The 27428-nt window shown below is 42.4% G+C and overlaps 1 protein-coding gene across 1 annotated transcript; it reads left to right on the plus strand.

Annotated features, from left to right (window-relative positions):
- Window positions 1–957: 957 nt before the first annotated feature.
- Window positions 958–26822, plus strand: STAG3 (stromal antigen 3). The gene is made up of 33 exons (XM_006764670.2): window positions 958–1070; window positions 2388–2490; window positions 3085–3201; window positions 8239–8335; window positions 9268–9344; window positions 9861–10065; window positions 10477–10628; window positions 13227–13300; window positions 14114–14237; window positions 14716–14814; window positions 15027–15106; window positions 15433–15540; window positions 15798–15912; window positions 16064–16169; window positions 16360–16463; window positions 16708–16800; window positions 16926–17015; window positions 17268–17468; window positions 17588–17658; window positions 17762–17849; window positions 18343–18423; window positions 18506–18598; window positions 18739–18907; window positions 19032–19168; window positions 19919–20020; window positions 20735–20883; window positions 21129–21251; window positions 21351–21508; window positions 23847–24021; window positions 24311–24412; window positions 24720–24819; window positions 26127–26186; window positions 26428–26822. Exons 1-33 carry the CDS (start codon window positions 958–960, stop codon window positions 26434–26436), a joined length of 3675 nt encoding a protein of 1224 aa, XP_006764733.1. The 3' UTR covers window positions 26437–26822.
- The last annotated feature ends 606 nt before the right edge of the window (window positions 26823–27428 follow it).

The raw sequence follows: 27428 nt of genomic DNA on the forward strand, positions 1-27428 counted from the left end.
GTGAGCACGAGCTCGCACACGGGCAAGCCTCGCGACAATTACCGTTGGGCTCGCGCCTGCGCACAACGCACCTCGCGCCTTCCCGCGTTTTTCTGGATTCTTTTGCCTCCGGAAGGGAAGCGGCGCCTGTGTCGCAGGTGGGGTGATTCCAGCGGTCAGAGGGACGGACCCCAGGCGGTGACTTTTCCTCAGCCCCACTCAGTCAGAAGTCGCTGTACGGGCCCAGGCAGTGAGGTTCCTCTTTAGCCTGAGAATACGTCCCCTACTTCGCGGTCCTCCCCCGCCCCCACCCACACTCCCTGCCCGCCCTCCTGTCCTCTTCCTCCATGCCTTAGTGGCCTCTCCCATTTCCAGTACCTGAAAGACTGATAGTCTCGTGAGCGTTTTAGAAGGTTCCTCAGCCCAAAGAAACTTATCCCAGGGAGGGTCAGAAGTACCATCATCTGGGAAAGTAGAGAACGCGAACTTTCCTTTATTCCTTCAGCATTTCTGGCCCTATTCTAATGGCGCCCCCCCACCCCCATTCGTTAAAAATGTCCCATTCCATTCCGTGTGGAATCAAGTAGTACTAACTTTCTAGAAATTGAACGTCTGGGTGCTTTTCGATTTTTATGTGTTTGTTGCGTGTTTGCTGGTTCATTTGCACCAGGCAGTTTGCGCTTCCAAATCGGGAGTGGGGTCCACTTTCAGCTGCTCTGGCGCGCGCCTTGCTCTGACCTTGGGTAGCAGCTCCGGCCTCTGGTCTGCATCTGTCTGCCTTTACTGCCCTGGTGCCTTAGGTCAAGACTGTCTATTGTGTGTGCCCCCCCCAAGTTCCGAGCGGTTCCTTTGGAAAGAAAAGGGGTAGCTGGGAGGATTGGAGCCATTTTCTCTCTCTCCTCCTCCAGCGGGACCACCATGCCTACCCTTCGCCCTGCCTCCTCCCGGCGCCATAGCTCCTCCTCCTCCTCAGGCAGTATGTCCTCCCCACTGCAGCGAGCCATGCGAGGTGGACAGAGGAGCCTGTCTGCCTCCAGTTTGTATGTCAATGTGCCCTGGGATGACAGGGACTCGGACCAGACTTCAGAGGGGTGAGTGGAGTTGGCGCAAAAAATTGTTACCTTGTCTGGCTTTCGCCTGCGCGGTCGGCAGCTCTCCTCTGTCGTTTTACCGACGCCATAGTACAAGGTGCTCTGCTGGTTCACAGCAGGGCCCGGGTCCAGCGCTGCTGGCAGTTTTTATCTGTCCTACATGTTGCAGGCATCAGGAGTAACACATGCTGGTCTGAATCTGTCCCCCAGCTCGGCAAACCTTTCTCGAACACGTGTGTATGTTCCCCGCGGGCAGCCTCTGGTGGGAGCAGGGACGCAGGGGAAGGGGAAGACGGAGTTCTTTGTTGCCTGACATGTAGTAGGCAGCTCCACTTTGCAGTTGGTGCCCTTCAGTGCTTTTATTTGGGGATTTTATATACAGGTCCATCTATCCTTACTTGTTACCATTTTTGAGCTTTTCCTGTGAAGGTTATTTTTTTAATCTTTCCAGAAAAAAATAATCCTATGCAAACAACCGATTTATCCCCTGGTTATTTCAGTTGACGTCCTCCAAATCATTTCTGTTTCTGACAGTACTGCTATTGAGAACCAGATTATATCTATGTTATAAACTTAATGGGAATCAGTAAGACATGTGAATTTGTTTCAAGGGGTGGAATTTAACTTCAGGCCTATGTTCATCTCCTGTTTATGTATGAGTAATCTATGACTTCCCAAGCCATGCTCACTTATCTCCACACAGCAGTGATCCCTCTGCCTGCTTAAGTAAATATCACTTTATCTTCTTACTAGAGGCCCGGTGCACAAAATTCGTGCACATGGGATAAAAATTCTACAGTAGGGGGTGTGCAGGTGGGGTCTCTAGGCCCCGGCCGGCCTATTGGGGCTGTCTCGCCCAGTCCCCATCGGGGCCGGGCCGGCCGGGGCCTGGGGGCCTGCCTGCCACCTGGTGGGGCCTGTCTGACCGGGCCTGCGGACAGGGGGAGGGATGGGGGGAGGTTTGCCAGCGGAGGGAGGTTGGCTCCTGCATTGTCAGTGTGTCATAGTGACTGGTAGACTGGTCGTTCGGTCGTAACAGTCACTGAGGCTTTTATATATACTGGTGTAGATTTAGAGACAATAAAGGGTTTTAGGTCCTCATTCTTCATCGCCATTGCTTTATTCAAGTGAGTTTTTCTTTAAGAATTTGTCCTTACTGGTTAACAGTAAGCTCATGTCTTCCTGAAGAAAATCTGAATATATTTTTCTCATGGAGAAGGGGGTACTGTTAGAAATAAAAAGAAATTATAATTTATTTACCCTTTCCTGTGGAGGAACTGGGGTGTTGTATTTAAGGAGAACCACATTCCCTCATAGGGATAGTGATTCTTTGTCAGCTGATGAAGGCAGTGACTTTGAAGACAGCATGAGACGCAATATGAAGAAGAGAGCAGCAAAACGACCACTCAAAACAACCCCTGTGAGTCAGTCAATTTTTTGTTTTCAAATCTGGTTTGGGAAGCAGCTAAAGAAAATCTCAAAGAGGCTCAGGAGATATGTTTGATGAAAGGACGACTTGTTAAAGAGTTTTAAGAGCCTGGCCAGTGTGGTTCAGAGGTAGACCATGGACCCAAGAACCAGGAGGTCACGGTTCGATTCCCGGTCAGGGCACATGCCCAGGTTTCAGGCTTGTTCCACAGTAGCGGGTGTTCAGGAGACAAGCCGATCAGTGATTCTCTCTCATCATTGATGTTTTTATCTCTCTCTCCCTCTTTGTCCTCTCTCTGAAGTAAATAAAAACTTTTAAAAAAAGAGTTTTAAGAGACAGAGTAGGAAGAAGGCAACTTTTGAAGAGAAAAGAATAAAAGAGAAGGGTTATTAGGATTCAGAGGAACAAGAATAGGGCTAAGGGGCTTTTTCAGAGGAAATTTTCACAATATAAAAATTATTTCAGATCTAAGCAGTAACTCAAACTCTGCTGTATAATTGGCAACTTAAGCCTACCTATGTGATGATGAAACTACATGTTAATGTCACTTTTAAAAAATATTCCTTATTTCTTTATACTTATTAGGTGGCAAAACATCCTAAGAAGGGGTCTCAAATGATACGTGGTCATAGCCAGAAAGAATCAGAGCCACCACCCAGTGATCTCTTTGATGCTGTGAAAGGTGCCAAAAGTGACATGCAGGTAAAACAGTCTCACTCTGTTTCTTGATACCATCACACCCTTTGTAGGGTGAAAAGATAAGGATAAGTGTCTACAAACTTGATTTAACGTGGACATTTTAGTGAATATAATCTGTATCAGGAAAGACAGATAAGATCATGAAGTGAAATAAGGGAGACCTTAGATGAGAGAGATTGCTCCTTTCCTAACTATCACAGAGCAGTGAAGCAGGGAGAGGCATTGGATAATCTAGAAAGAGAGCTTGGATATGGGTGGTAACTTGTTCACCCTTATCACTTTTTAGTTTCACTGACAGTTATACCTAATTCCTTTTTCCCCTCCTCACATTTTTTAAAAAAATATATTTTATTGATTTTTTACAGAGAGGAAGGGAGAGGGATAGAGAGAAACATCAATGTGAAAGCAACATCGATCAGCTGCCTCCTGCACACTCCCTACTGGGGATGTGCCGCAACCAAGGTACATGCCCTTGACCGGAATGGAACTTGGGACCGTTCAGTCTGCAGGCCGACGCTCTATCCACTGAGCCAAACTGGTTAGGGCTCCTCCTCAGATTTTTTATAGCTGATTATAATTCTGTTGTCATCTGAAAGTATATTAAACATTTTTTTAAGTATGTAAAAAATTTTAAATGATCACCCAGAACTCCAGCCCTAGCTCAATAAATGAAATAATAGTGCTATAGAGACCCTTATATATCTTCCTTCTACCCTACCCTCACAGTCCCCTTACCACCCAGAGATAACCACTACAGTGAATTTTCTATAAATCATTTCCTTGTCTTTACATTAAAGTTTTATCACCAGTAAATGTTCTGTAATTTAAACAAATGAATCATTCTTTATATAGTCTTCTGTGACTTAATTATTTTAATTGTTTGAGATTCACCCATGTTAATATGTAATGTAGATTTTTAGTTTTTAGAAGCTTAACATTTTCAAGCATTGCATTTTTCTATATTTTTGTTATTTCTAACGCTATTGCATTGTAGTTAGAAAATAAGGTCTTTGAAACTTGGGGACTAACTTTATGACAGCATTTAGTCCTTTTCCAGAAACTATTTTACATGTGCTTGAAGGATGTGTGTTCTCCAGTTGTTGGGTCGAGTGTTCTCTTAGGTGAGATCAAAGTATTAAATGTGATACTGTTTTGATATTTCCACTGTTAGTTTAAGGGGGTTTTGAGGGGTTTGTTTTTTTTTTTGTCTGTTTGATATATCAATTACAGAGATAGTTATGTGAAAAGGTGACTTTTTCAATTACACTCTTTGTATTCATACCCATCTTTGCCTTAAATATTTTAAGGCTTTGTTTTCTGGTAAATCAAACCTTTTATTGTATTAGTAGGGGCCCAGTGCATGAATTCATGCACTTTGAAAGGAACTGTGGGCCATGAGGCTGTGGTGGGCAAAGAGCAGGTCTCATCCCATCCTCCGTGCCCCTGCCTGGCCCCTCCCGCCATGCCCTCGCTCCCAGTGCCATTCCCACGCACTGACAACGCTGGCCCCGCTTATACCTGTTGATGGTGGGGAGCCATTGGGGCTGGTGCCAGCAGTAGGTGCAAGCGGGGCCGGTGCTGGCGGCAGGTGCGAGCTGCGGCTACTATCCCAATTACCCGTCAGTGCTGGCAGTTGCTGCTCACAACTGCTGATGGCCCAGAGTGGTCAGGACTGGCACTGGGCACTGGCCATGGGTGTGAGTGGGGCCAGCGCCCCTGCTCACCTATTCCACCATCCCTCCGCAACTGATGCCCACCATGTTCCGCATGTGCCTCCTGGTGGTCAGTACATGTCATAGCGGTTGTTTGGTTGTTCTGCTGTTCAGTCTATTTGCATATTAGGGTTTTATATATAGAGATATTGACATTCCTTTATCTGTAAACATTAAGACAAAAAATTGTTTTGTATTAACATGTTTACATTAGCTTTATTTTATTTATTTTAAAATATATTTTTATTGATTTCAGAGAGGAAGGGAGAGTGGGAGAGAGAGATAGAAACATCAAGGATGCGAAAGAATCATTCATCAGCTGCTTCTTGCATACCCCCTACTAGGGACCAAGCCCGCAACCCAGGCATGTGCCCTTGACTGGAATTGAACCCAGGACCTTTCAATCTGCAGGCCGATGCTCTATCCACTGAGCCAAACCAACTAGGGCTAGCTTTATTTATTTATTTATTTATTTATTTTTTAAATACCCGCCTAGTGTTTTTTCTACCTCTTTACTTTCTGTGTATGTTTGAAATTGTCTTCTGCATACAGGATGTATCTGGATTTAATCCATTCTGTCAATCTCTCCTTTCACAAGAGAGTTTAATTCATTTTTATTTATTGTCCCTACTGATATATTTGAATTTATTTCTACCATTTGGTGTACTTTCACTTTATCCTGACTTTCCTCTCTTTTTTCCCCTTTCCTTGCTTGTTTTTGTATTTACATCTTCTACAAATACGTAAGCACATTTTAATTCCAATTGCCCCTTCCAATTTACATGCTAGTGTACAGTGTTTTAGTTGTATCTATTCTTCCTCTTCCAGAAAATGAGACATTACTATTTTATACAATATTTGTTTATATTTACCTACATTTTTATCATTTTCTTTGTTCATCATTCCTTCTAAAATCTCAAATTTTTCATACGAAATCATTCTCTTGTTTTCCAATGTTTATCCCTTAAACTTTCTTTTAGTTTGTTAACAAACTTATTTCTTTGCTTGTATAAAATGTCTTTACTTTATTCTTCAAAGATTCTTTGATGTGTATAGAATTCTAAGATGACATTTTTTCTCTTAGCACATTAAAAATATTATTCCACTGCCTTCTAACTTCCCTTATTGCTATTGAAAGTCAGCTATCAGTCTAAGTTGGCATTGCTTATTACAGGGGTCCTCAAACTACGGCCCGCGGGCCCCATGCAAGTACAAATATTGTATTTGTTCCCGTTTTGTTTTTTACTTCAAAATAAGATATGTGCAGTGTGCATAGGAATTTGTTCGTAGTTTTTTTTTAAACTATAGTCTGGCCCTCCAATGGGCTGAGGGATAGTGAACTGGCCCTTGTTTAAAAAGTTTGAGGACCCCTGGCTTATTACAACAATTTGTAAGGATGAAAATGTTCTATATTTTCTCCATTATAGTATCCATTAGCCACATATAGATATGGATTTTTAATTTTTGATTTAATTTTAATAGCCAGATATGGCTAGAGGCTAATGTACTTGTGCATATCTAATTTGTAAATGTTTTTGTTTGTGTTAAATGCAAATCCTTTGTAAGTGATCTCTTTTTGTTGTGATGGTTTTTAAGATTTTTTTTTTTTTGCTTTTGTGTTACGATGTTTTATAGGATGTTTTGTCATGTTTGAGATCCATTAGTGTCCAGGCTCTGAGGACAACTTTCAACAACTACAGAAAATTCTTTTCAAATATTGCCTCTTCCTTATTCTGTTATCTTCTTCTAGAATTCAAGTAGATACCATTAGAACTTCTCACTATATTCTCCATGTCTCTTCATAGCTCCTTCACTATTTCTGTTGGTCTCTGAGCTGGCTGCATTTGGATAATTTCTTTTACTTAATCACCCAGTTTACTCATCTTCTATTCTGCTATGTCCAATTTGCTTTTAATTTATTAATTGAAGTTTTAAATTTTATTCTATTTCTCCAGCAAATTTTGTTTGTCCTTTTCAAAATTAATTGTTCTTTGCTTCTACTTTCAAGCTTCTCTTTTATTTCTTTAATCATAGTAAGCATAATAATTTTATAATCTGATAACTTCAATGTGTAAAGTCTGTGAATATAATTCTGTTGTCTGTTTTTCCTGCTGGTTCTTACTTTCAGTGCCTTGTTTCTTTACTAGGTTTTACTATGATCCACTCATTTTCCATGGAGCTCTGTATGTTGGAATTCTTTAGAGGCCTGGGTTAAAGTTGGGTGTGTTTTTTTAAAATATATTTTTATTGATTTCAGAGAGGAAAGGAGAGGGAGAGAGAGAAACATCACTGATGAGAGAATCATTGATCGGCTGCCTCCTGCACACCTCCTACTTGGGATGGAGCCCGCAACTTGGGCATGTGCCCTTGACCAGAATCGAACTTGGAACCTTTCAGTACGCAGGCTGATGCTCTCTCCACTGAGCCTAACCAGCTATGGCTAAAGTTGTTTGTTTTTTTTTAAATAGATTTTATTGATTTTTTACAGAGAAGGGAGAGGGATAGAGAGAAACATCAACGAGAGAGAAACATCGATCAGCTGCCTCCTGCACACTCCCTACTGGGTATGTGCCCACAACCAAGGTACATGCCCTTGACCGGAATTGAACCTGGGACCCTTGAGTCCACAGGCCGACGCTCTATCCACTGAGCCAAACCGGTTAGGGCTAAAGTTGGGTTTTTAAGAGAGGAATCTGCATTTAACTGGGGATACTCCTCAATCATTTTTTTTTCTTTTTTTCCCCACAATTACTTTTAATTAAATTCTCTAATTGACATTATTCTGATAATATAGATAGTATGAATATGGACTGAAAATCTAGATCTGAGAGCTGGTTTATGGTTATGAATTCTCAAGGAACAGTTGTTTTTTCTCTCCACCTCACACTAAGGTCATAGCTGGCTAGTTTTCTTGTCTTCTTCTGACCTGTAGGTTTATTTCTCATTCTTGCTTTCATAAGGATGTGACTCTTTGCAGGACTTAGCTTTATGCAGGAGCCTCCGTTTTGAACTACTTTTCTTAGAAAGTGCTTAGTTTCAATCTCCTATGCTCTGATTTCCATGTAGCCATCTGGACAGAAAGTCAGGATTCTCAGGGTTTAATAGAAACCTTCAGGACAACAGTCAGTTTGCTTATCTCTAAGGATTGCTACCTTCACTTTATTTTTAGCCATATGGAATTTCACCTTTCATTCCAGTTCAGCAATAAATTTTAAAAGACTTTTAAAAAATTTAATCAGAAATTTAGATGCTTCACTTGGGAAGATCACACAGGACTTATAGTCTGTCATAGTGCCAAAAATATAAATCATCCATATTGTTTTCCTAGTCTTTGGTGGATGAGTGGCTGGAGAGCTACAAGCAAAACCAGGATTCAGGATTCCTGGATCTCATTAACTTTTTTATCCGATCTTGTGGCTGTAAAGGTGAGGAAACTCCTACCCCTTTCTGGTCTCTAGTCTTCTGCTCTTGTGTTATGAAACTTCCATTAAGAAGAGTAGGATTAGGCATTTCCTAAATGAAGAAAGAAGGTTAAAGCATAAGAAAAGTTTCACTTATTTAACTATATTGTTAACTGGTAAATAGAGATCCAGTAGGGAACTGTATTGGTTTGGAGACAAGACCTTTTGTGGAAAAATGATTAATCATACTAATAATATTCACAAATTAAAATGGTCCCATCTGATATCTTTTAGTCTTCCTCTCTCTAGATGAAATATTATTTATTTATTTTTGTTAATCCTTGCCAGAGGATATTTCTCCATTGATTTTTAGGGAGAGTGGAAGAGAACGCAAGACAGAGAGAGAGAGAGAAACATCCATGTGAGAGACACATCAATTGGTTGCCTCGTGCATGAGCCCCGACCAGGGCCTGGGTTGGGAAGGAGCTTGCAAACAAAGTACATGCCCTTGACCGGATCGAACGCAGGACCCTTCAGTCCTCAGGCTGACGCTCTATCCAAGGCCAAACTGGCTAGGGCTTATTTTCTTATTCCTATTTCTCAGCCACTTCAGAGCATATTTCTTCACTGAAGCTATGGGCCACCAGAGGCCTTGACCTAATTTATTGGGCCAAGTAGTCTTAGGCATGTTGTATTATAAGAATCCAGAATCTGTTTTTTGCGGGAAGCGGAGCGGAGCGGGAACTTTTTATAACTGCAGTTTTCCACTGCTTGATTCCTTTGGGTTTTCTAGAATGGTTGCAGATATACAGTTAGATGATAGCAGATTTGGGTCTTCTGATTCCCCACCTAAGTTCTTTTCAATATGTTCCCTAGCGCATCTTCAGATGTATATACAAATAGTCATGGTGTTCAGTTGTTTTCCTTGTAAAGACCTCATTTCTTCCATTCCTTAGGCACTGTGACCCTTGAGATGTTCAAGAAGATGTCCAACTCGGAGATCATCCGGCACCTAACAGAACAGTTTAATGAGGTGGAAAGAGAAGACCAAGATCATTATGTCACTCATTTCAAAGCACAAGACTCATTATCCCCATCTTTTGATTCTGGGAAATGTGATAGCTTTTAGAAGTTCAATCTTGTGGGGTCAAAAGGGATCCATAGATATTATCTGAATATGCCTCTAGATTTGAGAAAGCAAAAAATGAGGTATAACAGAGATAATATATTTACTATACATTTGGATTTTTAAAAGATGCTTTTATTGATTTTTAAAGAGAGATAGAAATATTGATGGAAAGGAAAAAAATGAAAGAAATATCAACGAGAGAAAAACATCAGCTGCCTCCTGTGGGCCCCCTACTGGGGGATTGAACCCACAACCCCAGGCATGTGCCCTGAGAATCGAATTAGAACCTCTTGGTGCATGGGTCGCTGCTCAACCACTAAGCTACACTGACCTGACTGTACATTGGGTTTTGGCATCCAACGTCCCTATGGCTTCATAGACCTGGTAATAAAGTTCCCATTCTTTTCAAACCCTCTGTAGGACTCAGGAGACTATCCTCTGACAGCTCCAGGACCGTCCTGGAAGAAGTTCCAGGGTAGTTTCTGTGAATTTGTGAGAACATTGGTCTATCAGTGCCAATATAGCCTGCTTTATGATGGCTTCCCTATGGATAACCTCATCTCCCTGCTCACTGGCCTGTCAGACTCCCAAGTCCGCGCCTTTCGTCACACTAGTACCCTAGCTGGTGAGCACTCATTTTACTCTATAAATGTTCTCCTGTGGATTGTTAGGACTTTCTTCTGTTCTCCAGTCTTGGATCTTCTTTTGCACTTGCATCTTAGCTCTTTATTTCAAGACCATGCTTCTTTTATCCCAATTCCAATTTAGTTTCTCACTAGTGGAGTTGTACACAGTGACCATTTCCAGCGTTATTATGTTTCTCATAACTCACTGCTGGGAATACGCTGAGTATTTAAAAAAGCCAAATAGGGTTAGGGAGAAAGAAAAGTCCACTCTAGAATAGTCTTGGGATTTGAGGGCCACACTGCTCTAGTTTTTCATTTTCACTGCTTTTCATTCCCTTATTTTTTTTAACCTACCCTCTCTCCCCTGACTTAAGTAATGATTGCCTTATCTTGTTTTTCCTGACTCAAAGCCATGAAGCTAATGACCTCTCTGGTAAGAGTAGCCCTCCAACTGAGTTTGCACAAAGACAATAGTCAGCGTCAGTATGAGGCTGAACGAAATAAGAGTCCAGCACAGAGAGCACCTGAGCGGCTGGAGAGCCTGTGGGAGAAACGCAAAGAGGTGAGAAGTGCTCCCTGCCTTTTCCCTCCCTCTCTTCCATCTGTCATTCACTGTTGCCACAGCCTGCTGTATCAGTCCCCAAGCGCTTTTCTCTTGGAAGGCACAGGTCCCCAAGCACCCTTTCAGATGATGAATAATGGAGACTGGCAATAGTTTAATAGACCCATCCTGTCAGAGGTCTTTGCACGCTCATCTTGTTTCTGGGATGTGGGCTCAATTATTATCATTTCTAATTTAGAGTAAATTTTAGAATTCTCTATAATTCCACTTTTGCTCAGTTTTCTTTGTCTGCATTCATTATAGAAGTATTTGGGTGTTGTGCCTACATATCATGCAAGGAGTTAAGTTCTTGTCAAGTATACAATAAACAGGTCACCACAAGATTACTAAGGCCAACCACTGATGTGGAGGAGCCAAGTTTTTAAAGAATGGAAAGGGTACAGGCCTTTCAGTAACTCCTGAGTTTAAATTCTGTTCCAATTAGTTACTAGCTCCATGGTCTTGTGTAACACCTCTAAGTTTCAGTTCCTTTTCTTTAAAAAGGGTATAATTGTACCTTTTAATGAAGATTAAATGAGATAAGTAAGTTGCCTAGCCTGGCACTTAAAAAAGACCACTGGAGGACATAAGCCCTAACAGAATCTTTAACACTGATTAAACCTTTAAACAGCTGTATCCATTATAAGATTAGACACTGATCCCCTGCCACATACACACACACTCCCTTGGTATCTGAGACTTCCCCACCATGAGGTGGTAGAACTCACCAGTCTGACTATACCAATTGATCATTTTCCCAACCCTGCCAAAAATTCCGTCTGTGCTAAATCATTAGAGAAGGAACCTTTTTATTTCCCTCATTCTTTCTTTCAGCTTTCACTGTGAGTATGCTCTTAAATCTTGTATGTATTAGTTCTATCTCAAATCTTAGGCACGTTGTATTATAAGAATACACTAGTGTCTTTTTCTTTTTACTTCTCTATGCTCTTGCTTCATCAGGTATCCCCCTTTTTGTCTTTAATCTCTTTCTCCCCACTGTTTCTTCTCTCCACTTATATGTAGCCCTTGAATCATTCTTTCATTCTACTCTTCTTGAGAAAGTATTTCCTAACTTTATCTTTATATCCACCTAAATCCGTTTTGCTGCCTAACTTCCATTCTCATTTTTCTCAAACCAGTGACTTTCTAATCCCTATAGCCAGTGAGCTTTTCTCAATCTCCCTTTTCCAAACTTCTATATAATTTGGTGCTGATGATCTACCTTTCCTCTTTCCCCCCCTCCCTCTCCTTTTTCTTTTAAATTTGAAATTTTCAAAAATTCACAAAAATAGAGACACTGCTAGAACAAACACTATATACAAATTATCTAGACTTAACAACTAATATTTGCTCTGTTTTTTTTTTTACTATTTTATGTAAATTGTAGACATACTGGTATTTCTACCTAAAGACTTAAATATATCTTCTAAAAGATGACATAGTTATACATCATCCCAATACCATTTTCATATCCAAAAATACTAACAATGATTCCCTAATAGATTCTAATTCCAATTTATATTAAAATTCCCCCATGTGTTCCCCAAATGGTTTTTATATTTGATTAGCTATAACCATGACTTAATTAAGAATTATGTGTTACATTTGGTTGTTATGTGTCTTAAGTCTCTTTTAATCTTAAACAGAACCTTTGCCTCTCCCCATTTTCCTACAGTATACATATTGACTTATTGAAGCGCTAGTGTTAGTTATCTTAAAGGATGTTCTTTTATAGTTCTGATACCTTGTAATCCTTGTAATTCTCCTTATAATTCTTCTTCTTTGGTATCTATTATTCATCAGCCTAGGATTTCTTAATAGTGGCACTGTTGACATTTGCAGGGGCTGTCCTGATATTGCAAGATGCTTAGCAGCATCCCTGGTTTCTAGCACTAGATGGCAATAGTAACCCCCAGTTGTGACAACCAAATATGTCTTCAAATATTGCTAAATGCCCCTGGGGAGGGCCTTCAGTTGAGAACCATTGATTTAAATTTACAGGTGGGGAACCATTTTTCTGCCAAGGGCCATTTGGATATTTATAACATCATTCATAGCCATACAAAATTATCAACTTAAAAATTAGCTTGCTATATTTAGTCAAACAATTAACTCACCCCTAATGCCTTGGTAGGCAAGACCAAATGATTTCCTGGCCTTATACGGCCGGACTTTCCCCACCCCTGATGTAATCTCTTCCTTCTCATTTTTTGCTACTTCCACATCTTCTGTCAAACAAACTACATTTACTAAAATTTCATTTTCTCACTTGTTGTTAGTCAAAAACATGTAACTACCAGCTAGTGCCTCTGAATAGCCAAAGATGGTAAAAATAGCCAGGTACAGAGGGGGATACTACTGTTTCCAAACATAAGCCTCTGAGGTAGCAGTTGACTACAGTGTCTTTCAGAATTAGGTTTAAAAGGAACATAAAATACCAAGGTTCAGACTGTTCTGTAATAAATAGAAAATAGGTGTAAGCCATACTTTTAAAATATTTTTGTGGCCTTATATTGCTGGCGTACAAGAGAAATTGACCTGTTCCTTCCTGTCCTCCAGCTCCAAGAGCACCAAGAGGAGATTGAAGGGATGATGAATGCCCTCTTCAGAGGTGTCTTTGTACATCGGTACAGGTAGGTTAATGGGCTCTTCTCGTTGAAGCAGCTGGTCCTTGGTTAGAGAGTCTGTAGAAGTAACAAGGCCCCCTCCTTAACTCAGAATTATTAGTTTAGTCTTAGAACTAAAGCAGCTAGAGAAAAAACTAACAAATATGTTAGATTAGTAAGGTTTAGTTTATCCCCATCTACAAAGGATCTTATAAGCTCTTCTGGGAAAGAAAATAAGGGAATAGGGCTTTGCTGAATATTCTGCTCCAACTTTATCCAATACCTTCCCTGTCTCCCATGTCCTGGGCCTAGAGACTTGAGAGGATAAGAGCAGAGAGAGAAAAGGCAGGGATTTTCTGAGGGTGTACAGCTTGGCAAGCCTTTTCCAACCCCAGCCTGCTGTTTCACTATGCTAAAGGTGGGGAGTTTTATACTGTTTAAAGTGGGTAGAATTAAGTTAAAAAAAAAATTCATCTGTATTTGTTTCTCACTCTTATCTAGATTTTAGCCTGTACCTTTTCAGAACCCTTTAGCTAATTTAATCTTTTCTTGAAGTGGAGGTAAAACACACACACACTATTGGGCCAATGGTTAAATTAACTTCCAAAATCAGTTTGTAAAAGGGGCAGGGAGGATAAGATCAACTATTTTATGGGCTGGTAACAGAAGGAAAATGTTTACTTTTTATCTATCATATTTACATCGGGAAGAGTTAATGAAAGGCATGGTACATGGTGTTTAGTCAAGAAAATAAATTCTATGACAGGGAGATTATCTGGTACGATGGAAAGTGAATTTGGAGAGAAGGTGATAAGGGACAATTTATCTCTCTATGCCTAGGGATGTCCTTCCTGAGATTCGTGCTATCTGTATCGAGGAGCTCGGGTCTTGGATGCAAAGCTACAGTAGCTCTTTCCTCACTGATAGCTATTTAAAATATATTGGCTGGACCCTGCATGATAAGGTGAGAATTGAGTCAGTTGCCTTTCCTCTATTCCCCTCATTCTTTTCCCTGCCCTAGGACACTTCAGCTTTTCCTAGTCCTGCCACTTAGGTGTCTCACTAGTCATTGGTGACCAACCCATCAAGGCCCTGAACCTTGTATTGCGGAAGGAGGATAAGAAGGGAGAAAGACCTATCCAGGGAATAAAACACCGCAAAACCAGAGTAAAGGGGAGAAAGTAAAGAACGTTATTGATGGGTTGGTAATGCAGGTGCTAGGGTGATAACCAGAGATCCTTCTCATTATGATTGCTGAGTTCTGCTGTGATCCTTTTATTTTTTAAATAATAAGATAGCTGTTCACTGTCTTTTAGGTCTCAGTATCCTTGGAATAGAGGACACTGAGGCTCAGAATGAGTAATTTGAGGCAGGGGGAAATACAGAGGCCCAGTGAGGATGAGCAGAGGAGTAGTCAGTCATACTTCCGTTTTCCTCAATAGCATCGAGAGGTTCGTCTGAAATGCCTGAAGGCTCTGAAAGAGTTGTACAGCAACCGGGACTTGACTTCACGCCTAGAGCTCTTCACCAGCCGCTTCAAGGTAAAATTGCGACAGTACTTGTGTGCTTGATTCCTTCCTGTGGCTCTCATTTCCCCACCTCATCTTTCTATTTCTGTTGCTTAGATATACTAGTATCTGTAGCTATCCCAGCATCTGCTTCTACTCTCTTTCTTTAAGAATCTCAAATTCTAAAAGAACATGATTCGGGGGGTGGATACAGTGAGGTTTCAATCAATGTTTTTTTCTTGCAGGACCGAATGGTATCCATGGTCATGGACCGAGAGTACGATGTGGCAGTGGAGGCTGTCAGATTGCTAATACTTATCCTTAAGTGAGTCCTGGGGAGTGGGGAAGCAAGCATCTCAGACTCTTACCTTTCCATCAGACAGGTCTTTCCAGGGTACTGTCCTGCCATCTAGCATAGGTTGACTCTTCCTTATGTGCAAGTTAAAAGACATAGATCATTTCTAAGTTGCAATAATTCCAGGGGGGAATTTTTCTATCTTCTCTCTCTCCATACTCCTCTGACTTACACACTTCATTTAAAAGTACTTTGTGAGTTAATACTCATTGTTTTTGCATCTTTTTGTTTCTGTCCTTAGTTGTGCTGGAAGACTACATCCATATCTATCGCCTTTTTCTCCTTTGCTCTGACAGGAACATGGAAGGGGTGCTGACAGATGCAGACTGTGAGAGCATCTACCCTGTTGTGTACGCCTCTAACCGAGCCCTGGCCTGTGCTGCGGGGGAGTTTCTGTATTGGAAGTGAGTGGGGCTCCTTTCATGTGTTTCTTTAACACCATCCTCTGTTGTTTTCTCTCCCTCACCTGCTGCTGTTCTTGCTAAGAACGCCCCATACCTATTAAAGTCTCAGAGTCTTTTTCCCTCTCAACTCCTTAGGGCTTTCCTTAGGTCTGCACCTCTTTTCTTTTCATATCTCTCCTTGGTTTACTAGTATTTCTTCCCTCTATGGTGATTATTTCTTCCCATGCTGTGCCTTTTTCTTGTGTCCATTCAACCAGGCTCTTCTACCCTGAATATGAGACAAGAACAGTGAGTGGGAGAGAGCGGCGCCGAAGTCCACACGCCCAGAGGACCTTCTTCCACCTCCTGCTGTCCTTCTTTGTGGAGAGTGAGGTGATGTATAGGAAGGAGCTGTTTGGCTGTTGTCCATAAGAGCTGCAGATAGAAATGGATGGGAGCTGGCGCCATAGGAAGGAGGGACATGGTGCCACTTCTTAGTTTTATAATGTAGCTTCAGTAGCTTAATGTATGCCTTCTTCCACAGCTCCATGACCATGCTGCTTACTTAGTAGACAGCCTGTGGGACTGTGCAGGGTCTCAGCTGAAGGACTGGGAGAGTCTGACAAGCTTGCTGCTGGAGAAGAACCAGAGTTCGTATCATATGGTAGCCAGGGGTGGGAGGTACCTTTCACCTCCTAGTAGGAAACCAAGAGATATTTCTTTCCTGTATTGTAAAAGGCAGAGATGTAATGGGCAGTGGCGGCACAGGGGTGGGGGAAGATGCGGAGATGGAAGGTGGCTAATCTATGATTCTGTGTTTTCATCCTCCTGCCAACCCAGATCTGGGCGATGTGCAGGAGAGCACGCTGATAGAAATCCTTGTGTCCAGTGTTCGACAAGCTTCAGAGGGTCACCCGCCTGTGGGACGGGTCACTGGGAGGAAGGTATGGCATGAGGGGTGGAGTAGGTTGATTGGCAATATTACATCCAGACAGGTATTATCCATCTTTATCCTTTCTCTGACCCTCAAAGAATTCCATTTCCAGAAAAAAAAAATCTGAAGGGAACTGAATTCTCTTTTCCTTCCTAAATAGATAAGATTGTGGGGAGAAGAGAGACACATACATGCCCTCTGGACCCAGTGTTTCTCCACATCTTTCCCACACCCCCAAATGACTCTAATTCCAGGGCTTAACCCCTAAAGAACGTAAGATTCAAGCGGATGACAAGGTGAAGCTGACTGAGCACCTCATTCCCCTGTTACCTCAGCTCCTGGCCAAGGTAGAACTGCCCCACTGTTCAGCATCTGGGAATGACAGGGTGAAAAGAAAATGGTCTCTCACGAGGAAAGGGAGTAAGAATTAACAATATATTAGTTAATAAGTTGGTTTCCCTCTCAATCACAGTTCTCAGCTGATGCAGAGAAGGTTGCTCCCCTGCTCCAGCTTCTTAACTACTTTGACGTCAACATCTATTGCACCAGGCGCTTAGAGAAGGTGAGGAGGAGGATGTATTTCCTCTACCTTGCTGCTTCCCTCTTAGGGCCAAAGGTTCTACTGCTAGTATCTGGTTCTTTTCAAAAAGCCTGGGCTTCAGAAAAATCAGTCTTCCCTTTGTTAAGTATCTCGTCTTTGAAGTTTAATACTTTCAACCCAATTTCTTACCTCCCTCAGCTATACTCCCCTCCAGAAGAATGGTCCTCCCCAACTTTCTAACAGCACTAGCTTCTGCCCCCTTTTTTCTCTCAGCACCTGGAGCTGTTTTTACAGCAACTTCAGGAGGTCGTGGTGAAGCACGCAGACCCAGCAGTGCTTGAGGCTGGAGCTCATGCCCTCTATCTGCTCTGTAATCCTGAGTTCACATTCTTTGGCCGAGTGGACTTTGCCCGCAGCCAACTAGTGGATCTACTCACTGACCGTTTCCAGCAAGAACTTGAAGAGCTGCTGCAGGTAGGAGTGGACTGAATGACAGGACACACCACACTCAAGTGGGAGCGGGCCACAGGCAGGGAAACTGGATCAGTGAGTTCCTGGGGAAAATCCAGTTGTGGACCTTCTTTCATCCTCAGTCGTCCTTCCTAGATGAGGATGAGGTGTACAGTCTGGCAGCCACTATGAAGCGCCTCTCTGCCTTCTACAAGTGAGCCTCTTCCTTCCTCTTCAATTACTTCTGTTTTCTACGGAGTTGACTCTTCTTGTTCTGTTCTGGTATAACATTTCCCTTCCCTTCTTTCCCCCTCAAGTGCTCATGACCTAACTCGATGGGAGCTCTATGAGCCATGCTACCGACTCCTCCGGAAGGCTGTGGACACAGGAGCAGTTCCTCGCCAGGCAAGTAGACAAGTTGGAGATGTGGAGGCAGAGAGGAATTTTTAAGGGCACCATCTCTTAACTCTCTCAGGAAATTCCAGTTCCCGAGATGTGGATTAGACCACAAAGGTGGAAGATCACATGTGCATTGTCCTTCCATTTCACTCTTGGAAGGTGTACTGTACTTTCCAGTGCCTAAAAACAGCTATCCTTTCGGCTTCCTGAGAGTCAAGGATAATAAAACTGAGAGATTATAAAGGACTTCAAATAAACTAGGGAGAGGTGACATTTTTACTCAGGATAATATCTGAAGATTGTCTGAAACCACTTATTTTCTACCAAAAAAGGAATTGGATCTCATTTTTTCTCTTCCTTCCCCCCTTTGCCTCTTTTTACTGCTTTGTGTGTACCTCTCCCTTCTCTCTCTCCCTTCCTTACTCTATCTCTCCCCCTCCCTACCTTCCCCTTACTCTCCTGACCCATCCCTCATTTTTGTAACATTTGGTTGTTACAGGTGATCCTGCCAGCCTTGACTCTTGTCTATTTTTCCATTCTCTGGACACTAACCCACCTTTCTGGATCAGGTGCTTCCCAGGTGAATATGGGTCTGAGCAGGGGGAATGGGAATGAAGGAGCCTGTGTCTTCATTCTTTTACCTGAGGCCACTGTCTCCACAGAAACAGCTATTGACTTTGAAGGGCAGGATGGTAGCCTTCTGTGAACTCTGCCAGAGCTGCCTCTCAGATGTGGATCCTGAGATCCAGGAACAGGTGAGCATTTAATCAAGTGGGACCAAGGAGACAAGTCTTTCCATTTGAGGAATCCCTTTCTAAGGAGAAATTAGTTGTGTAATTTTGATCTTGATCAATGTTTTGTCCTTTTTAAGCATTCTTTTTTTTCTCCCTAACAGGCTTTTGTCTTATTAAGTGATATACTCATCATCTTCAGCCCTCAGATGATTGTGGGGGGACGCGATTTCCTTAGGCCCCTTGTCTTTCTTCCTGAAGCCACTCTCCAGTCTGAGCTAGCCAGCTTCCTCATGGACCACGTCTTCATCCAGCCTGGAGAAATGGTCAAGGGTACAGGGATTCTTTACTTGGGGCTCAGGAAGGGTCTAGGGCTTGGGGCCTGCCTCAGGCAAATAGGACAAGAGGCCTAAATCTGTGATTCTGATATTTCCATTCTGTATTTGATATGAGCCAGGTCATTCCCAGGAGGATCATTTACAGATAGAGCAACTGCATCAGCGGCGCCGCCTCCTGGCTGGGTTCTGCAAGCTGTTGCTTTTTGGGGTGTTGGAAATGGATGCAGCCTCAGATGTTTTCAAACACTATAACAAGGTACAGTGAGGCACCAAGCTGATTACAGGCATGAATGCAGACACTGTAGCATTACAGAAAGGAGAGTGGGAGAGATTGTGGTATCACGGTTAAGGGAGAAGTAGCAGGGAAAGGGCAATAGGAGTTTAGAATAAAGGAACAAAGAAAAGGGATTTCATAGTAAATAATTATGGGGGGAAGGTATTTGGGAGGAAGAAATTCATTGGAGGGGACATATCCATTTCTGTGAACCCAATCTATGGAATGGGGTAATCTAGGAAGGAAAACAAAGAATGGAAGAGGGATCAATTTTCACATGATATCTAGATGTGAATCTCAAGTTTCCTCAACCCACCATTGCATTGATTCCTGTTTAGTGAGTATCTATGTGCCAAACACCAGTCCAAACACTAAGAGCAAAGCCGTGAACAAAATAGACAAAGTTCCTTGTTCATGGAGCTACTCGTCTAGTAGTGTGAGAAAACTAGTAAAGACTTAAATGCTGGATAAGAGTACGCACTAGCAGGCTTACTATTCTCCAAGAAAGGGGCTCACAGCAGAGTTTCTTCCCTTATTTATTTGCCTAAACTCTGATTTATTTGGGGTTTTACACCTCTTGGCTAGAGATAAGGTCTACTCTAAGTTGTTTTATACGTAGATTTATGTTTCCCTAACTGATTGACTTTTGGAAGGAGACATAATTAGGAATGTGAAGAAGAAATGGTCTTCTCTTGTAGTCAAACACTATCTTCTCCATTTCCTCTCCCTCAGTTTTACAGTGACTATGGTGACATTATCAAGGAAACATTAACTAGAGCAAGGCAGATGGACCGAAGTCATTGTTCCCGAATCCTGCTGCTGAGCCTGAAGCAGGTACTTCCTTCTGCCTAGAGTGCCCAAAACTATGACATGCCCTTCCTATAGGATACAGATTCTCTGTCCACCCCCAGCCCTTTAGGATATGAAATCCTTAAGAGCAGGAACTTTCTGATTTATTTTCACTATTGCTTTACATGAAGGTCTCCTTCATAACTACTAGACACATAGAAAGTTTTTCTTTTTTAATCCTCACCCAAGTATAATTTTATTGCTTTTAGAGAAAGGGAAACATCAATGTGAGAGAGAAACATTGATCAGTTGCCTCCACAGTGCACCCCGACGGGGGATTGAACCCAAAACCTTTTGTTACAAAGGACAATGCTCCAACTAACAGCCGCTCAGCTAGAGCTGAAAGTATTTTTTAACTGACAGGCAGCTTCCACCCTAACTCGATAGAAATTTAACTATTAGTTGGGACTTAGGAGTACCAATAATAAAGTGAAGGGAATTTCTAATTTTTTTAATCTGTTCTCTTTAACCTCCTTTGGTTGCTACAGACAATTTTACTTATTGTTATAGAGCAGGGGTGAAGGCTTTCTCTGCTGCAGGGGTCAGGAATAGGGATAGTGTCTGGGAGGAAAGAAAGAGTAAATGTAAATGACAACATCCAAAGTCCTTTAGAATTTCTAGGCAAAGAAGGGAATGCTGTATTTCTCTATTTCCACCTGTTCCTCCATTTCCCAAATGTATCCTGTCTCCTGGACACAGTTGTACACAGAACTGCTGCAGGAGCATGGGCCCCAGGGCCTGAATGAGCTTCCAGCCTTCATTGAGATGAGGGACCTAGCACGGAGGTTTGCCTTGAGCTTTGGACCCCAGCAGCTACAGAACCGTGACCTTGTGGTCATGCTACACAAGTAAGCCAGTATTAGTTGGAAGTCAGTGCTCTTGAATATTCCTAAGAGGCTAACCCAAAGCCTTTATAAGGGAGAGCTGGGAGTAAGGTCCTGGAGGGAGGATAAGCACGTTGAGAAGGAGCAATCGAGTTGGTAGATGAGTAGCTGTGGGAGACAAGCTGGCGACAGGAGGAGGGTATACTTGGACAGCTCTGCGATGGAAGTGGGAAGGGACTATCTTCCTAAAATAATTCTGCTCATCCAAGGGAAGGCATCAAGTTTTCCTTGTCTGAGCTTCCTCCAGCTGGCTCCTCCGGTCAGCCTCCAAATCTGGCAAGGCTCCTTTCAGAGTTTTCCCCCCGACTTGTTCATCAGGACAAGCAGCTACTGTAAGTTATGGATGAGTGGATAAAGAAGTGGATTAGGGAAGAAGGGGATGGTGAGGGCCCAGTGATCACTTCAGCCTCTTCATCCCACCCCTTGCTTAGACTGTCCTACCTGGAAAAGTGTCTGCAGCGTGTCTCCCAGGCACCCAGCCACCACTGGGGTTCAGTCACCACTTACTGCCACTCCCTCAGCCCTGTAGAGAACACAACAGAGGGCAGCCCTCAGGGCTACCCCCACTCCAAGAAGAGGCGCATTGAAGGTAAAGTGCAGTGTGTGTGCTGTGTGTATAGATATCAGGGTCCCCAGTACCACTTCCGTTATTGCCACTGCCTGGATAAGAAGTAGCCTCCTTCAGACTACTGTCTTTGGTTAAATAAAAAATATTTCGTTGAACATCTACTGTCACTAAGGGCACTAATTTTTTATCAGGGTCTATTTAGCCAACTGAAAATAGCAAACCTCTATGAAAAATCAATTAGAAAGTAATGATGAAACCAAAGATTGAACTAAGAAATCTGTACATTTGCAGTGCTCTTTCCTAACATTTTTTATTCTGTTATTTTACAAATTTCAAATATTTTTACACAACTTTCATGATTTTTTACCTTCAGATCACTACCTATCATATAATTTACCTAAGGGTTTTTCTTTAAACGGATTTTCTTATATAGTCTGATCGTAAGTGATATCCTAGAAATCACAAGTTTGGTGTGCTAGTATGTTTTCTAGTGTACATTTAAAAATATTAGTCATCATTGATTGGACTGTCGGGCCTTGGAGAGAAGGTAGGGGAGGTTGGGGGTAACGGGGAGAGATCAACCAAAGGACTTATATGCAAGCATATAGACCTAACCAATGGACACGGACAACAGGGGGGTGAGGGCATGAGCGGGGGGGTAGGGGGTAATGGGATAAGGACACATATGTAATATCTTAATAAAAAATATACATATATTAAAAAAATTAGTCATTCCTCACTCTCCCCATCCCCCAACCCTAGGCAAAACCACTAATCTACTTTGTATCTCTGAATTTGCCTGTTTTAGACATTTCATGTAAATGGAATCATATAATATTGCCTCGTGTGTCTGACTTCTTTCACTTAGCATAATATTTTTAAGGTTTATCCATGCTTTAGCATATATCAGTACCTCATACTTCTTTATGGCTGAATAACATTCCATTGTATAGATAGGCCACATTTTATTTATTCATCAGTTGATTGACATTTGGGTTGTTTTCACTTCTTTACTTTTATGCATAATGTTGCTGTGGACATTCATGTACAAATTTTTGCATGGATATATGTATTCAGCTATACCTAGGAGTGAGATTGCTCAGTCATATGGTTACTCCATGTTTAATGTTTTGAGGAACTACCAAACTGTTTTCCAAAGTGCCTTCATCATTTTACAATCCCAACAGCAATGTATGAGAACCCCAGTTTCTCCACATTCTTGCCAATACTTGTTATTATCTGTCTTTTTTATTTTACTCATCTCCCAGTGGTAATGAATTGCGGTTTAATTTTCATTTCCCTAATAACTAATGATATTAAGCATCTTTCATATGTTTACTGACCATTTGTATTATTTAGAGAAATATTCTAATCCTTGCTTCTTTTAAAATTGGTTTATTTGTCTTTTTTTTTTGTTGAGTTGCAAGAGACCTTTATATATTTTAGATACAAGTCCCATATCAGATATGATATTCTAAAATTTTCTCCCATTCTGTGGGTTGTCTTTTCATTTACTTTATGGTATCCTCTGAAACACAGAAGTTACTAATTTTCGTGAAATGATAAACTGGAGGAAGGAGGAGAAATGGCCCGATACTGGATATATTTCTAAGATATCACTACTAAGACTTCCTGACAAACCGGATGTGTGATGTAAGACAGAGGAGTTAAGGATGACACCCAAGAATTTTGGCCTAACAGTTGGAAGGATGGCATTGATAATAAGTGAGATGGGGAAGCCCATGAGTGAGATCAGGGCTTTGGTATTAGCCATGTTATTACAGGTGGAGATGTTAGACAGTCAGCTGGGGATAGGAATCTGGAATTCAGGGGAGAGGCAAAAGCTGGAATGAATTTGGGAGTTTCTATTTAAGATGTGAACTTGAATGGCTAAGGAAGCCAGTGAAGGTGGAGCAGAGGAGGTGCCCAAGGGTTGAGTGCCTCCATTAATAGGCTGGGGAGATTAGAAGAACCCACCTGGAGGCCCAAGTTTTCCTCTCGGGGGTTACAAGCTCATGGGTGTGGCTCTTTCCTGTTGTCCTCCACTTAAGCTAGTAGCAGTTCACTTTCCAGGTTCTTGGTTTCTTTGTGCAAGCATGGCCATAAGAAGGGAAGGTAATGGAGATGTGAATATTTACATGGTGGCAGCTGGAGATGGAAAGAGCTAGATATATGTACTTCTATAATCCTTGTTAGTACATAGGGCTACACTCATATTTTAGTCATAACATGAGGCCATATAGGTTTTCCATTCCCTTCTTAACTTTTTCTAACCAAATCCTGGGCAGGTCTTCAAAAGTAAGAACATTTGTGGCAGTACCTGGTCTACAGTTAATATATGGACATCTGCTTTTTTCAGGCTCCTCCAGGCAGCACAGAGAGGACATCTCTTCCTCCCAGGAGGAAAGCCTACAGCTGAACAGCATCCCACCCACACCCACCCTCACCTCCACAGCTGTGAAGAATAGGCAGCCCTTGGAGGGGCTGGAGGAGATGGAAGAAGAAGGCAGCTCAGAATCAGAGTTTACCCAACGGTGAGGACTGAGGGAGAGAATCTGGGTGTCTGATTTGCCACTTTGGTGTCTTGCCATCTCTGTCTTACTGTTTTGTTCTCCCCTACAGCACTCCCTCATTCTTGGGTCCTTATGCAATCCTTTCCTCCTCCTCCTCCTCTTCCTCTTTTTTTTTTTAAGCTTTACATTTTATCTTTTTCCCTATACTCTGAGCTTTTCTCCTCTTTAATACTGGCCACCTTACCTCCTCTTTTTACCCTTCACTTTTATTTACTGTCCTACATTATTGATCCTAAATTATTCCCAACAGCCAACTCCTTTCAGGCACCCAGAGGTCAAGGTTCTTGAGTCCACGGCATTCCCAGGCTCCATTCAACCCTTCAGGTCCTGGTCTGGGTAACCAACTGACTCGGTGAGCTTTTCTTTTCATCTTCTGTCTTCACTTCAGATCTGTTACCCACAATGAAGGGATTCTCCCCTTATCCAATGCTTCTATGCTGATGCTTTTTGGAATTGTTTTAGCCACTGAACATTTCCTTCTAATATAATATGGAACCCTAATATGTAAAACTAATAAAGGTAGGGCTACTGATTAAAGCTGGAATGGGAACCTAAAGCCCTGCTTTATTTATTGCTCCCCCCTGCTCCCCCGGGGTGCCTCTGAGACACTCTCCGGGCCTTTAAAGAGCACTTTGGAACCTCTCTACCCTTGCCCTCAGACTCAGCCTTATGGAAGAGGACGAAGACAGAGGAGAGGTAGAAACTCAGTATGAGTCAGGTGAAGAATGGCAAGATCTAGACAAGGTGAGTGGACCCAGCGTTCCCTTCTCCCTCTAGAACTAGAGGCAAATATGAGAAAGAGAAACTAGAGTGATTCTGCTCTATCAGTCCTAATGATGCCTTTGTCTCTGAACGTTACTTAGGACTTTTTGAAAGTATCACAGAGTAAAGGAGAGAGGTTTGTAAGTTGCTTTGCATTTTGCTAGGACTTTATCTTTATTAAAGAAATAGGGAAAATAAATTTTAAAATACCAAAAAGTACTGGAATGGCATTCCCCCTCTCAATCTCCAAATAAGCATTCTTCCTCTGAATCTAAGAAGTGAAAGGAGCCGAAACCGGTTTGGCTCAGTGGATAGAGCGTCGGCCTGCGGACTGAAGGGTCCCGGGTTCGATTCCAGTCAGGGGCATGTACCTGGGTTGCGGGCACATCTCCAGCAGGAGATGTGCAGGAGTCAGCTGGTCGATGTTTCTAACTCTCTATCTCTCTCCCTTCCTCTCTGTGAAAAATCAATAAAATATATTTAAAAAAAAAAAAAAGAAGTGAAAGGAGTTCTAGAACTAGAGATAGAAGGTCATCTAGTCCAACCTTGCAGCCCATTCAATAAGTCTCTTCATAATGTATGAGCACAGGCACGGCAACATAGGCATCCTGCCTGCCTTCCTGTCTTCTTAGAGGGCTGCCCCAGTCTCTGTTCCTCCACTCACTCCCTTTTCTACCCCAGCCTGATTGCTTCCCCAGGAGGAAATGCTGCCAGTCTAGTAGGAAAAGCATGGTTTCACCACTTTATCAAGTTAGCCCTTTAACCCCTCTGAACCTCCTCATCTTTAAAATGGAGCTTTTACACAAAATTCAAAATGAAAAAATACAGAAAGGATTATAAACTGAAAAGGATTATGTGTCCACTGCTGATATTATTCTGCTCTCTTATCTGTTCTTTGAAGAGGGAGAAAGAATGGAATTAAGCAGAGGAACGGAGGCCTTATGCTCAGAAGGAAGAAATAGACAATGACATATTTAAACCAGAGACTAGAGAGCAAGGTGTCTATTAAAATTCTGTAGTCTTTCCTCAAATCCCCTCAGGGAAAATTCCATTCTCAGGTTCCAAAATGGAATGAATTTAAGGGACTTAGTCTGCAGGTCAGAAGAAGAGGCACTTCTCTGATGACTGGGAAGTCTAGGTTTGAACCTCCTGCCCATCCTGCTTTTGCTAATCTTCCCTTCCTGGCTGCTTCAGAGACCTATTGCAGCCCTTACACTTGTTATTGGACAGGAAACCTTGTGATTGTTTGCAATGTGAAGCGGGTAGGGAAGGACCTTTCTGACTTTTGACCACATTCTCTCTAGCACTCTTCCCCCCATGAGCCTGGGCTGGACCTCTTAGATTCTACAGAGCTGAACATTGAGGTGAGTGGCCCCAAACAGACTGTGGAAGGCAGGGTAAGAGGAGTTGTGTGTCCTTGGGAGATTCTGGCAGGTAACTTGTGTATCTGTCAGATAGGTGGAAAGGCCACAGCCCATGGCCTGCCCGCTCAGCTGTGTCCAGAGCTTTAGGAGTAGCCCTGGGAGGAAGTCGGAAGGGCAGTTGTCATCTGTAGGACCTTGCAGTCATATCTTTGCCCTGTGCCTTTCTTGTTTCTCATTACAGGATTTCTGACATGACTCTGCGCCCCTCTCCATCTCCACCCGACACCTCAACAATGTAACCACTTGGAAAAGGCAAACAGGAAAAGGAAGCAAAAGGAATCATTACTTCCAGGCCCTGCCCCTGGTCTCTGAGGGAAAGAAGAGATGGGCTTTGCCTTTCTAACCTATGCTTTCCCTGATGTTGTTGTCATAGAGAAGCCTTAAGTCCCATCCTTCCTAATGCGCCATGGCTCTGTCCCTCTATGTTTGAGCAGAGTGCCTATTCCCTACTGTGTTTAGAGGGGTGGGGGCTTCACCTCAGTGAAGGTATTTGAGTTGAATGGAGAGAGCCTAACAGTTTTCCTATATTTTTGGAACATCTTTCCCAGCCTCTTTTGTGCCTGATTATTAGCTCAATAAACATGTTTGCATCAGCTGGTTCTCAGGTGTGGCTTGAGATTATTAAACTGATGGAGATCAGATCTTTGCTAGTGTCTTAAATGGCCCTGCCCAGCCCCATGGCCCAATGTGTAAATATGACACTGCACACACCCCAGGTGCTTAGTAGTAGTATACTGGCTCTCAAGGATCTATTGCTTGGTAACCGAGAAACTGGGTGGGGCAGAGAATCTCGGGAGAGACTGGCTGCCTTTGACTAAGTTTATCTACTGAGAACAGTTTAGGCTGAAGAGGAAAGGTAGTAAGTATCCTGATAGGCTGGAGGGTGGACCTTTCTGTCCCATCTATACTGAAGCCAGGCCAGCCCATCCCACATATCTTGGCATCCTTCACGTAAGGGTTCTTTCCAGGGGTAATTTCATGTCCTCATCCCCAAAACACCTGTAATAATTTGAAATTTTATAGACTCTCAATACTGAGAGATAAGAGGTAACTTAGAAGTTATTCTAAGTGTCCAACCCTAAAATCCAAGCCTTTGACATCACCTTCGCCTTCATCCTTGCCTTCCCCAGGTAGTTCTCATCAAGTCCTGTCAAGTCGTTCTCTAAAATGTATCTCTGATCT

Source organism: Myotis davidii, unplaced genomic scaffold (genome assembly GCF_000327345.1).
Source record: "Myotis davidii unplaced genomic scaffold, ASM32734v1 scaffold901, whole genome shotgun sequence".
In the NCBI taxonomy this organism is placed as follows: domain Eukaryota; kingdom Metazoa; phylum Chordata; class Mammalia; order Chiroptera; family Vespertilionidae; genus Myotis; species Myotis davidii.

Coding starts and splice junctions, on each gene's coding strand:
- STAG3 (XM_006764670.2), top strand. CDS start 958: ATGTCCTCCCCACTGCAGCGAGCCATGCGAGGTGGACAGAGGAGCCTG. Junction 3,202..8,238: donor GTGCCAAAAGTGACATGCAG/GTAAAACAGTCT, acceptor TTGTTTTCCTAG/TCTTTGGTGGATGAGTGGCT. Junction 21,252..21,350: donor CATCAGGACAAGCAGCTACT/GTAAGTTATGGA, acceptor CCCCTTGCTTAG/ACTGTCCTACCTGGAAAAGT.